This window comes from Botrytis fragariae (genome assembly GCF_013461495.1).
Source record: "Botrytis fragariae strain BVB16 chromosome Unknown tig00000075, whole genome shotgun sequence".
NCBI classification, from domain to species: domain Eukaryota; kingdom Fungi; phylum Ascomycota; class Leotiomycetes; order Helotiales; family Sclerotiniaceae; genus Botrytis; species Botrytis fragariae.
Genome location: NW_023500995.1, coordinates 1,628,946 through 1,641,983, shown reverse-complemented (window position 1 = coordinate 1,641,983; position 13,038 = coordinate 1,628,946). Strand labels below are relative to the sequence as shown.

The 13,038-nt window shown below is 43.7% G+C and overlaps 5 protein-coding genes across 5 annotated transcripts; 4 read left to right on the top strand and 1 right to left on the bottom strand.

The window, feature by feature from the left end:
* Positions 1–1,209: 1,209 nt before the first annotated feature.
* Positions 1,210–2,695, top strand: Bfra_005998 (putative glycosyltransferase family 58 protein; the record flags this gene model as incomplete). Its single annotated transcript, XM_037336372.1, has 3 exons — positions 1,210–1,393; positions 1,475–1,719; positions 1,796–2,695. 3 exons carry the CDS (start codon positions 1,210–1,212, stop codon positions 2,693–2,695), a joined length of 1,329 nt encoding a protein of 442 aa, XP_037191582.1.
* Positions 2,696–2,766: 71 nt separating this feature from the next.
* On the bottom strand, positions 2,767–3,235 carry Bfra_005997 (putative translation initiation factor eif1a-like protein; the record flags this gene model as incomplete). Its single annotated transcript, XM_037336371.1, has 2 exons — positions 2,767–2,866; positions 2,925–3,235. 2 exons carry the CDS (start codon positions 3,233–3,235, stop codon positions 2,767–2,769), a joined length of 411 nt encoding a protein of 136 aa, XP_037191581.1.
* Positions 3,236–4,141: 906 nt separating this feature from the next.
* On the top strand, positions 4,142–5,739 carry Bfra_005996 (putative mfs efflux protein; the record flags this gene model as incomplete). Its single annotated transcript, XM_037336370.1, has 3 exons — positions 4,142–4,414; positions 4,495–4,586; positions 4,638–5,739. The coding sequence occupies 3 exons, from the start codon at positions 4,142–4,144 to the stop codon at positions 5,737–5,739; spliced, it is 1,467 nt and encodes a 488-aa protein (XP_037191580.1).
* A 978-nt stretch (positions 5,740–6,717) lies between these two features.
* Positions 6,718–8,320, top strand: Bfra_005995 (putative acyl- dehydrogenase protein). The gene is given in 5 exon segments (XM_037336369.1): positions 6,718–6,840; positions 6,898–7,098; positions 7,113–7,751; positions 7,808–8,040; positions 8,096–8,320. The coding sequence occupies 5 exon segments, from the start codon at positions 6,731–6,733 to the stop codon at positions 8,227–8,229; spliced, it is 1,317 nt and encodes a 438-aa protein (XP_037191579.1). The 5' UTR covers positions 6,718–6,730; the 3' UTR covers positions 8,230–8,320.
* A 1,463-nt stretch (positions 8,321–9,783) lies between these two features.
* Bfra_005994 (putative protein kinase c protein) lies at positions 9,784–12,791 on the top strand (the record flags this gene model as incomplete). The annotated part of the gene is made up of 4 exons (XM_037336368.1): positions 9,784–10,249; positions 10,307–10,576; positions 10,632–11,612; positions 11,662–12,791. The coding sequence occupies 4 exons, from the start codon at positions 9,784–9,786 to the stop codon at positions 12,789–12,791; spliced, it is 2,847 nt and encodes a 948-aa protein (XP_037191578.1).
* Positions 12,792–13,038: the final 247 nt, after the last annotated feature.

Sequence of the window (13,038 nt, the reverse complement as noted above, 5' to 3'; positions counted from 1 at the left end):
GTTCAGAGATGTGGTGCGACCTAACCGACACGAAGTCTAGTATTGTAAGATGAACATGAGCAAAATGAGAAGAAGCATCGATTGGTAGTCACACGAAGATCCTCATCTCGTCTGAAAGAAACTCAAAGGTAGAATGTATTCAGCACGATAGAAAATTTTGTGTCTGCTTGCAGTAGGATGTAGGTTGACTTTCCAACCTGAGTTGGACCGAATGCAGGGTGTAGACACACATATGCGACGGTAGTTGGATGAGTATCTACCGACAGCTTTATTATTAAAAACACATGCGCTTGTCTCGATTTCTATCGCTCTTGTCTGAAGTAGCAAATAGCACCTAGCCACCCGTTACTGGCCCGTCAGCGCTCTTTCCAGTTTGGCCTTCACCATCATCATACATATAGATAACTAGAAAGGTGCACAATATCACTTGATATAACATTGACTAGGAGCACCCTCTGACCATAGGCTACTGTCGTTGTATAGTCCTGAAACATGACATTGAGCTCTGGATAATGTGCTGTAGTCTCTGATCCATCTAAAACTTCATATCAGATCAAAAGTTTTGATGGCCCAGCACCTTCACTGTATTGCCACCAATTGCCACGTTTCATCTCGGATGCGGACGTTGGATTACTTGAGATAGAAAGGTCTATTAAAGCAGAAGGGGAGGAAAGCTTAAACTAAATAACAAAACAAGAGATTACATGAGCCCAGTCTGACGAGTCCAACCTTCGACTGCTATGTGTATTTGGTACATCTAAATAGAGGGGCTGTTCAAGAGTCAAACTAGAAACTGATAAATCAAAGACATTGAAACTATCGCATGTCTGTTTCTGATATTGGAAAATACCTAGTCATCCCATCACTTGATATCATGAATGATGAATATCGATATCAATATACATATCTGACTGCAACGAGTGAATGCGCGAGTACCACCTTGAGGGATATAAAGGGGAACTCATCATTCATCTCTAGTGAGTTTACTCTACCAAATACCCCTGTAATCATTCCCAGCATCCACGCAACACTACCGAAAGCTTAATTTTCTAGAGCTACGTAACACTGCGCGCGAATTTCTCACACTCATCGTATCCTCTCATCCAATCTTCTAATTCCTACCCTTTTCTCTTCTTGTATTTACCATTTCTTTCAGTTCTTTGTGAGCCCTCGATCTAACCTTTCGCGGTACACATCTATACTTTTGTAATGATGGCTCCCGCCCCTCCAGCTTCGAAAAAGGAGGATAAGGCTACCATTCCCCTAACCGCCAATGTCTACCTCCAGCTCAAACAATTAGCAATGGGCGAACACTGGCTCTCACGCTATGTACCCGCGCTCATCCTCCTCTTCGAATCTTTCTTATGCAGTGCTATAATCTATTTCATTCCCTGTATGTCTTTCCTTCTTACTCTTTCTCCTCTGCCCAATGGCCGTTCCCCCTCCTGCACCCCGTCGCTAACCGTCTCCCCAGACACAGAAATAGACTGGAAAGCCTACATGGAACAGATCAGCCAATACGATTCCGGCGAGCGCGATTACACTCAAATCAAAGGTGGAACCGGCCCATTGGTATATCCCGCCGCACATGTATGGATATACTATGCATTGTGGTGGATTACTGATCATGGACGTGATATACTGGTTGCGCAGCGCATATTTGGAGTTTTGTATTTGGGGACTTTGGGGGTTGTTTTGGCTTGTTATAAGAGGGCTAAGGTAGGTTTCGATAATTGGGTGTGAATTGGGGCAAAGGAGTCAGAGAATATGGACTGATCTTCGATTTGGAATCTAGGCACCGCATTATATATTTCCAATGCTCGTCCTTTCGAAACGATTGCATAGCATTTTTGTCCTTCGACTATTTAATGATGGTTTCGCGGTTTTCTTCCTGTGGGTTGCGATCTACTTCTTTCAACGCAGATTATGGACAATTGGGAGCATGGCATACAGTTGGGGTCTGGGAATTAAGATGTCATTGTTACTAGCATTACCCTCTATTGGAATAATGTTATTCTTGACAAAAGGGGTGCAAGGAGCTCTTAAACAAGCATGGCTTATGGCACAATTGCAAGTTGTGATTGCACTTTCCTTCCTCCCGACCAATGCAATTGGTTATTTGAGTAGAGCTTTTGAGTTTTCAAGGGTATTCTTTTTCAAATGGACAGTCAATTGGAGATTTTTGGGAGAAGAAAAGTTCCTGAGTAAGGAATTTTCTATAACTCTATTGGCAGGACATATTAGCACTCTGGCTTTGTTCGCAATGACTAGGTGGCTCAAGCCAGCGGAAAGGCCAATCATGGATTTGATTCGAAGTGCGCTGAGATTTGAGGAACCACTGGGACAGAGACTGCACGCCTGCTCGCATATGATATCACCAAACTATATCATGACAACCATCCTGACTGCTACCACAATTGGTATGCTCTTCGCGCGATCTTTGCATTACCAATTCTTTGCCTATCTTGCATGGGCCACCCCCTTCTTACTTTGGCGTAGTGGCATGCACCCAATCCTTCAATATGCTTTATGGGGGGCGCAGGAATGGGCATGGAATGTATACCCAAGTACTGACATAAGCTCGTTGGTGGTAGTTGGAATTATGTTTATCACCGTGGCAGGTGTATGGTGGGGAACCAGGCTTGATTTTGTTGCGCCCAAAGGCCAAGGGGCCGTCGAAAAGAAGACTGCTTAATCAGGCGTGAGCCAAATTCCTTCTCGCCCCAGAACATTCTGTATCTTGTACAATATCGCATCTTGGTCATATCACTCTTCGTCCGAGTCTGATGGTGGCATTTTGCCTACAGTCGATTCCTCGTCATCCGAATCCTCCATATATGCGGAGCTTTTTGGAAATTCCTTGGGCCTATTGAGATGGTGTGTCAGGAAAGTCGAGCCAAATAGTGCACGATATGAAGACCTACCAGTAAGCTTCCTTTCGCCAAATGTGTTCATCCCGAACGACATTTATAATTTCACCACCAATCTTATTCTCTCTCACATTTGCATCTTTCGTGTCGATCAATACATAACCACCACGTTTCATCCAAATTGTATTGCGGAATCGAGAAGGCAATTCGACAAGAATGGTTGAATTATCGGTGAGAGTGCAAGAGTATAAGCTGTTTCCTTCAGCTTTGATAACACGAGCAATTGATTGTGTTTCTGTCAATGTATCTGGCGGGGTAGAGGTTTCTTCGGCGGCCGCAAAGACATTACGCTTTGGTTTACCCATTATAAAATAAAATGTGGTGAGACTTGAACTGATTTTGAGAAATGAGGTACAGAAAGAGCGTAGTTCTAGGCCTCACGATTGAATTTTGTGGAAAGTCCAAGGATGATGAAATTTAACAGCTGATGTGTTATGTCTATCAATTTTCTTAAACGTACTTGGGAATAATTTTTCTCTGGCGGGGTTCGGAATTATTATTATCCGTGACCGTATTGACCATGGGAAACTTAGCCGAAAACCCTGGCGCCCTGATATAGAAAAGATCTTGAAGACATTAATCTACGACTCAAGGTCGTATTGGGCAACTCCGCTTAATTTATTTTCGAAGCCCTATACGTTGAAACTTTTTCAAAATGCTTTTAAGATGCTTACATGAGTCTATAAAGTGCATTGTCCGAAGTATTCCCATATATCCAGATGCATTCCAGAATGTATCGAGATCCAATTACGACAGTCATTTTCTTATCATGGATCCAATTTTTCAAAAACCTGTTGAATTTCTCCACATTTGGCGGAGATCCTGCTTGGTATGAAGCTAGTGCTCTCCCCCAACTCCCCAAACCCTTATTTTTAAGCCTTTAGCCTTCCCACCGGTCCTGATCTAGTGATTTTAGTCTGCTTCAAACCGCAAATTTCATAATTAGTATGGCGATTATCATTTCTAGTCTATAGGGACTACTAGGTACCTTTCGTCATTAGTAAGTACTTCGTATGACCTCCAAATATTCAACTGCCTCATCAGCTCAAAAACATATTATTTGCATATATCATTGAGCTCCCTCTTTTCTTTCTTGATTTCCCTACCATCTATCACCTTAACCATCATTATATACACAATCACTTATTCCAAATCACTTTCATATAATCTCATTGCCCTTATTCGGCATACATAATTCTATCACAGTCATAATGGCTGCTCATTTCTCCTCAATCTTCGACATCGTATCGACAAACAATGAACATGTTGCTGCTGATACGGCAGCGAACAATGAACCAATCGCCGCCCCTCAGAAATCGGTCACCAGAACATATCACTCAGCCCAACAACCTCATGCAATTGAACTCGATAATTTACAATGGGGATCAAATGTCAATCGACCATCTGCATCTGGAACTACCACACCTGGAGCAGAACCTGGATCGGGATGGACAACTCCAGGCTGGCAGACTTCAACGTCCCAAGTGCTCTGGAGGAGAGTCGACCACAAACTCCAAATAACGAACCGGAATACATCGTTCAAAGCTTCTCCAACCCTCCCAAGAATAGATACAGAATGACTGCGACCTGCTTGTTGAACTTTGGCAATGGTTTGAGTGATGCTGCAGCTGGACCATTGATTCCCAAGATGATCATGTGTGTTAACTCATCCCCAAGAAATAATACCAATTAATAATTAAAATCCAGAGCATATGGCATTCAAGAAAGACTCGTATCTCTCATATTTATCACGCAGGCAATAGGCTATATTTCGGCAGCCTTTTTCATAGATGCTATCAGATCTCGATTTGGAAGAGCCAAATCTATAATGTTTGCTGAAGGCCTCATGGTTATTGGCTATGTGATGATCGTTCCCAATCCTCCATTCCCAGTCGTTGTCCTGGCATTCCTGTTCATCGGATTTGGCATGGCAATTAACTTGTCGTTGTCAAACGTTTTCGCAGCTAACCTCGATAATGGTACTAAAATGTTGGGCTTCATGCATGGTTCCTACGGACTTGGGGGTATCATTGCTCCATTGGTAGCCACCACACTCGTTTCATCTGGCGTTTCATGGAGTCGTTACTACTTTATTCCGCTTGGAATGATGCTCGCAAATCTAGTATTTGCCGGATGGGCTTTCTGGGACTACGAGGATCCAAATGAAATGGCGCTGCTCAACTTGACTCAATCAGGAAGCAGACCAAAGTTCAGTGCAAAGAGGGACTTGATGGAAATGTTGAAAGCTGCTAAATTACCAGCTGTCTTGATCGGTGCTATTTTCATTTTCTCCTATCAAGGTGCGGAAGTTTCTATCTCCGGCTGGGTTGTCTACTTCCTGCAACAAGTCAGAGGTGCCAATAACAATGCTGGATATGTTACTTCTGGTTTCTGGGGTGGCATCACACTCGGTCGTTTCTTGCTATCTCCTATCGGGCACAAGATTGGTGAAAGGAAGTTTGTGGTTATCGTTGTGGTGTTATCAGCTGCTTTCGAAGGAATCGTTTGGGGTGTCCCTAATGTCATTGGAGACGCTGTTGCGGTTTCTATCGTCGGTCTCCTTCTTGGGCCCGTCTACCCATGTGCCGCCTACGTTTTCACTCGCATCATCCCTCGCAAATACCAAGTCAGTGGAATGAGTGTCATCAGTGCTCTTGGTAGTTCTGGTGGTGCCATTGCTCCTTTCACTACCGGAGTTTTGGCTCAGTCTTTTGGCAATTTCGTCTTGCATCCTATTGCTTTAGGCCTCTTTGTTGTTATGATGCTTTGCTGGTTCTTATTACCAAAGGTGGAGAAGAAAGACGATTAAACATACGGCATAATAGCATAGTGATTGACTTCACGACAAAATTTGGAATTTGGAAATGAAATGCGCTTTGAATTTGATTACATATCTACATGGATTTTCGGTACTGAGCGGAGGTGCCATGGCGTTTTAATTGATACCAAGACGTTGGGACATGGCTGACAGGCGTATGTGGAGGGACCATGGCGTCAATATGAAAGATTCACTTTTTGATTTGCATTGGGAATTTTGAAATTTATTGATGGAAATTGTTGTTTGATATTGAAATATCAGAAGGACCGCCAAAAGTTACAGTAATATTCGGCTAGTTTATCACAGCTTACAACAGGGAGAATACAACTTCATCGCCTATGTACTACACGAGACTTAATGCATTAACTTTACTTGAACGTCGGTGGCTGATTATTCTTAAGATTCATGTCTCCGAATAGTGCAATAAACTACATTGAAACGAATACGGATCGGATACATATCGGATGGTAGTCGGGTCGTCGACGGCTGGAAGAGTGCAGTGGGGGTGGTTTAAGTTACCTAGTCACCCCGCATTTTGCATGTGTTAATTGGTTAAAGGTCATAGCTTTGGTCGTGAAGGCACTGAAAACCCCGAAAATTGATGTGAACTGAGGTATATTTTTGATTGCTAGAGTTCTACAAACTCCGATGATAATCGAAACGAGTCATGAGTTTATCAATTGTGTTCGCACCATCAAAATGATGAGAGCTGCTTTCGGTGATACAATATTTGTGAATCTGGGGAATGTATTGCTTGCCAAGCCCACCGGCCCAACAACCGAGGATGTCTTAAGCCGAGCTGTTTGCTTCTTCCATAAACACCGACGACTAATAAGTTTCACGAATCGTTATTGCCTCTGCTTTGGAATACTTAGCAATTTCTCTTTGACTTATAAAAGCTTTTGTCGTTCTCTCGAAAACTGTCACAGAACATTTTGCTATCTTTCAATATTCAGTTGACGTATTAAAGGAAGAAAGAAAAATGGCCTCGATTGTTAAAGCTTTAGCACCGGTGGTGAGAAGAGCTGGTACATCTGCATCTGCTGCAAGACCTGCAATGAGACTTACTAGACAAAGTAGAATATACCAACAGTATGTTTTCTCTCATCTTTTTTTTTTAACATTCCTATCAGTCTAACATCAGCGCAGTGCCCGTCCTCTTTCCGCCACCTCTCGCCTTCGTTCAGATCCCGTCGACATAACCGAGATTCCTCCAACTCCTATAACACATCTTTCTGAAATTGAACTGGCTATGTCGGAATCTGTTTCTAAATTTGCGAACGATATCATCGCGCCAAAAGTACGAGACATGGATGAGGCTGAGAGTATGGACCCCGCGGTTGTGGAACAGTTATTTGAACAAGGACTTATGGGCGTCGAAATCCCGAAGAGTATGGCGGTGCCGGAATGAACTTTACAGCAGCGATCGTGGGAATTGAGGAGTTGGCAAGAGTCGATCCAAGTGTGAGTGTGTTGGTGGATGTGCATAATACTCTGGTCAATACTGCGGTCATCAAATATGCAAGTAAGGAGTTGAAGAACAAGTGGTTGCCAAAATTGGCTACGAATACTGTTGGATCATTCTGTTTGTCCGAACCAGTATCTGGATCCGATGCTTTCGCGCTTGCCACAAAAGCTACCAAGACAGATTCAGGATACACAATTTCTGGAAGCAAGATGTGGATCACCAATTCTATGGAAGCAGAATTCTTCATTGTTTTTGCAAACCTTGATCATAGTAAAGGCTACAAGGGAATCTCCGCTTTCGTTGTCGAGAAGGGAATGAAGGGGTTCTCCATTGCGAAAAAGGAGAAGAAGCTTGGAATCAAGGCTAGCAGCACTTGTGTTCTCAACTTTGATGATGTGGAAATACCCAGAGAAAATCTCTTGGGAGAAGAGGGACAAGGATACAAATATGCCATTGCCCTTCTGAACGAAGGTCGTATTGGAATCGCCGCACAAATGACCGGACTCGCTTTGGGAGCATTCGAAAACGCTACTAAGTAAGTATGATTATATATTTTTCGAGGGGTTCTCAATGGCTAATAAATTTGAACAGATACGTATGGAATGACCGAAAGCAATTTGGACAATTAGTTGGAGATTTCCAGGGTATGCAACACCAAATCGCACAATCTTATACAGAAATTGCCGCCGCTCGCGCTCTAGTCTACAACGCTGCACGCAAGAAGGAAGCGGGTGAGAACTTTGTTCAGGATGCAGCTATGGCTAAGCTTTTTGCTTCGCAAGTCGCTCAACGTGTGAGTGGCCTGGCGGTTCAGTGGATGGGTGGTAAGTTAAATATCTCACGTTTATGGTTCTGACTCAATGCTAAATTTTATAATAGGAATGGGATTTGTTCGTGAAGGAATTGCGGAGAAGATGTGGAGAGATTCGATGATTGGTTCTATTTACGAGGGAACGAGCAATATCCAATTGACAACGATAGCAAAGTTATTGAAGCAACAATATAAGTCGTAAGAGATAGATAGAAGATAGAGAGATAATTGATACCAATCTAGAAGTATGGAGCGAAAGCTCGCTCTTGTTAATCGCCTCGTCTTGATCCGAGTCTGATATATATGTATCATTATATGGTTCGCCAAAAATGATTCAATAATACAGATATTGAGTGACATTCATTACCTATCTCCCGTTCGTATGTACCGTCGGTCGTGTTCCTTCAAAGCTAAACCCCTGAACTAGAATGACGATGATTACCCTAGATTCCCTAAATTCCCTAAATTGATAGGAGCAGTGGCACGGACATCACCCGTTGAATTTTCCCCTCTTGTTTGCGGATGGATAGAATCGTATGATATTCATCTTGCTAAGAGGATTGAGAGGATTGATCAGCTATTGATGAGTAAAGATTATGCGGACTATTCAATGTGCATCAATGTTGTTTAGATTCATGTTATCATTGCAGTTGTATGTGGGAAGTTGTAGATAGCAATTGGCCTTGGTGATAGATAGGTAGAAGTGGTTTGATATGATTGATATTCACTCAGATACCGGTAGTCAGCTCTATCTGTTCGTTCACCTGTTGTAACTGGTGATGACAATCCACGCCGCATTCTTTGAAAATTGAGAGCCACGGAGACTTGTGGAGGTCCTCTCGGTCCTTTATTCAATTTATTGAACGATTCTTCATAACGAATCAACAAATCCAAACAAGTTTGAGAGATCAGCAAACTCCGAAAAAGACACGGAATCTGGATGAAACCTATATCGGTATTAAAGCATCGATATCATTTCGGCATAAAGTGACTTCTCTTTATCCTTCCTTCCGACCCGTCATCAGCCAATCTAGCATATGGTGGCTGAGCAAAATCGCAAAGTAATACACTCACTTTGATATCGATACTACCTGAAGTACAGCAAGGTCGGACAAGTCTAGGAGTAATCGGTACCTATCAAAGACATAGGTAACGGGTTGATTGGGGGAAAACTTAAAGTTCCAACCAAAGTTAACTGATATCAACAAACACCTCCATCTACATCTCTATCTCCATCCACAACTCTCCAACCTCCCTTCATATCAACACCGGTGCTATCAAATACATGCTACCATACTACCATCGTACATACATTCAACTCTCCAATCAGATCACCATACACATCTCGAAACACCATCCGAAAAGAACTCTTGGGGAATTGATACACACAAGAAACATAAAGATAAAGATAAAGACATAAGAAAAAACAGGTCTTTTCATGCATAAGCCAATTCAAAACAGAAGAGCTTTCAGATCCTAAGCTTCATATTTATCTATCTCTTACATACCGGTACTTACTTCCACCCCTTCTTCGCCTTGCCAAGATTACTTTTTTCCAACCGCAACATCGGGCGTCAACAAACAAATCCCAGCCCATGCCCGGATAGTAAAACCCCACCTACTCCATCTCCACCTCGACCATCACAAACCTTACCATATTAAAAATCGGGCAAACGTTGAAACTCTTCGCCCAGAATTCATTATTCACATCTACGCAAAGTCGTGTTGAAGGACGGCAGAGGACCAAGCCGTAATCATGAATAGCAACGATGAGGAGGCTCTTAGCTCCGTCTACAAAAAGATCCAGCGCGAACGTGCTCTCCTCAATGCCGCGAATCAAATGAGGCAGCAGACTCAGAATGAGCAAGTTAGAGCTAGGATAGATATCCAAATGCGCGATGGCCGTCGAAATATTTCATACCTAGAGGAGCGCATGAAAGAATTACAACTACGAACAGAAGGTCGAACGGGTAGTGCGGGGAGTAGTGCTGGTCGCCCGCCCAGTAGCGGTCTGCGTGATGATAGAGCCGCTCCGCCGCCAACCCCGCCGCCCAAGGATGCCAGAGGAAATCCCATCGAGACGGGGGATCAAGCCGGATATGGTGACCAGGAATACAGTCAGATTGGTGGTCATGGTGATATGATGCCACCGAGAAATCCTTTTGCGCCTCCTGCACCAGGTTCTGGCATGCCTAGATCACGTCCTAATTATACCAAGCTTGGTAAGTTACTTTTACACATTCTACCATTGATGGACAAATACTGACTTTGTAATTCAGATCTCATCAAGTATGATACTCCTTATCTAGGACCCCGCATTCAACTCATGCTTTCACAATTGGAGTTCAAGCTTAACGTCGAGAAACAATATTTGAAGGGTATCGAGAAGATGGTTCAATTATATCAAATGGAGGGTGATAGGAAGAGCAAAGCGGATGCTGCTGCTCGCCGAGTTGAAAGTAATCAAAAGATTCAGATCCTCAAGCAGGCTTTGAAAGGTTACGAAGATTTACATATAGATATGGAGAGCTCAGCGGATGCTCCAGATGGTGGGATCCCAAACGTGTCATTTGGCTAACTTCGCAAGCTAACAGATTTCAACAGATGATAGTATCAATACCCCTAATATGCGAAAGCCTTTGACAGGTCAACTTGTTCTCCGCATTCAAGCAGTTAAGGATGTTGATCATGCAACAACCAGTAGATTTACAAGAGGACCGGAAACTTCGATCGCCGTGAAGGTTGAAGATAACGTTGTTGCAAGAACGAAAAACACCCGAACTGATAAATGGGAGAATGAAATTCATAACATCTATGTGGACAAGGCAAACGAAATTGAACTTACGGTTTACGACAAAGCTGGCGATCAAGCATTACCTATTGGTTTATTGTGGGTCAGAATATCTGACATTGTCGAAGAAATGAGAAGGAAGAGAATCGAGGCCGAGATCAATAACTCCGGGTGGGTTTCTGCGGACCGCATGGCTAGTGGTGGCGCCCCACCAGCACAATTTCCAATGACTGGCACAAGTCAATTTGGACCGCCGCCAGGTAGCGCGGGAACTGGAGCACAACCAGCCGGAGCAAACGAGTTTGGAGGGCCGGGAAATACAGTGGTAGCACCACAACCGATCGATGCGTGGTTTGCCCTTGAACCTAGCGGTGCCGTAAATCTCAATATCTCGTTCACGAAACAAACTAAAGATCGAAGACCATTTGACCTTGCCCTCGGTCGAAAAGGTGCCATTCGTCAAAGAAAGGAAGAAGTGCACGAGATGTATGGGCACAAGTTCATCTCGCAACAATTTTACAACATCATGCGATGTGCACTCTGTGGAGACTTCCTTACATATACTGCTGGAATGCAGTGTGAGGACTGCAAATATACTTGTCACACGAAGTGTTTCTCACAAGTCGTTACGAAATGTATCAGCAAATCCAACGCGGAAACCGATCCAGACGAGGAAAAGATCAATCATCGTATTCCACATCGTTTCGAGAAGTTCAACAATATGAGCGCAAACTGGTGTTGTCATTGTGGATATGTTTTGCCATTCGGAAAGAAGAATTGTCGCAAGTGCACTGGTAAGTACTTTTACACGAAACCGAAGTCCCGTTTGACTAACAAGAGTAGAATGTGCCCTTACATGCCATGCACACTGTGTACATCTTGTTCCAGATTTCTGTGGTATGTCCATGGCGGTCGCAAACGCCATTCTTGATGGTATTAGAAGCCAAAAACGCCGACTGACGACACCTGTTCCCATGAGCGAGAAAACATTGAGAGAGAAGAAGCCAGAAACGGAAGGAACACCGACTGATCGTAACTCTTATGGATCGCCTGAATCTACACGACCTCCTAGAGCAAAATCTTATGGGGCGCCCAGCTCTAGCGAAGCTACTCAAGCCGCACAGGCAATGTATACACCAAGTGCCACTTCACCACAACAACGACCAGCAGGACCTGATCGAACATCCACATCATCAAGTGCTACAGCTGCCGCTGCAGCAGCAACTGCTGCAATGGGGGGTAGGCAACCGATACCTCCAAGAGACCAATATTCCCGAGCTTCCACCGATTATACCCACCAAGTTGGAGCTCAACGAGGCGCGGCTGGCAATGCACAAACACCCGATAAGCATTCAGAGGTCAGTCCATATGGTGCAAACCCCTCGGCGCAAATGCCTACACAGCCAGCTTATAACCCTGCCGCATATGCAAATGTTGACAGTGGTTATTCTCAGCCAATGCCCCAATTACAACATTCGCCACTCCCACCTCCTCCTCCATCTGCAACAATGTTTGCACCTCCATCACAAGGACCTCCTCCAGAGATTCCACTACCTGCACAACCTGGTTCACAACAAGTCGTACCTCAAGGGCAACAACGAAAGCAAGTTCCTGCAGCAAACGAACCAGGCACTGGACGTCGTATTGGTCTTGATCATTTCAACTTTCTTGCGGTTCTGGGTAAGGGTAATTTCGGTAAGGTCATGCTTGCTGAGACCAAGCAAACTAAGAAACTCTATGCTATTAAAGTTTTGAAAAAGGAGTTCATCATTGAGAATGATGAAGTCGAAAGTACCAGGTCTGAGAAGAGAGTGTTCTTGATCGCAAACAAGGAACGTCATCCTTTCTTGTTGACTCTCCATGCCTGTTTCCAAACAGAAACCAGAGTATATTTCGTTATGGAGTACATCAGTGGTGGTGATCTTATGTTGCACATTCAACGAGGACAATTCGGAACTAAGCGTGCACAGTAAGTCATTTGTTATCCTTTCCATGAGAACCATTCATTGACAATCATAGATTCTACGCTGCTGAGGTCTGCTTGGCTTTGAAATACTTCCACGAAAATGGTGTTATTTATCGTGATTTGAAGTTGGACAATATTCTATTGACACTTGATGGGCATATCAAAATTGCCGATTATGGTCTCTGTAAGGAAGAGATGTGGTATGGTTCGACTACGAGCACTTTCTGTGGTACTCCTGAATTCATGGCTCCAGA

Coding starts and splice junctions, on each gene's coding strand:
- Bfra_005995 (XM_037336369.1), top strand. CDS start 6,731: ATGGCCTCGATTGTTAAAGCTTTAGCACCGGTGGTGAGAAGAGCTGGT. Junction 6,841..6,897: donor CAAAGTAGAATATACCAACA/GTATGTTTTCTC, acceptor ACATCAGCGCAG/TGCCCGTCCTCTTTCCGCCA. Junction 7,752..7,807: donor GCATTCGAAAACGCTACTAA/GTAAGTATGATT, acceptor AAATTTGAACAG/ATACGTATGGAATGACCGAA.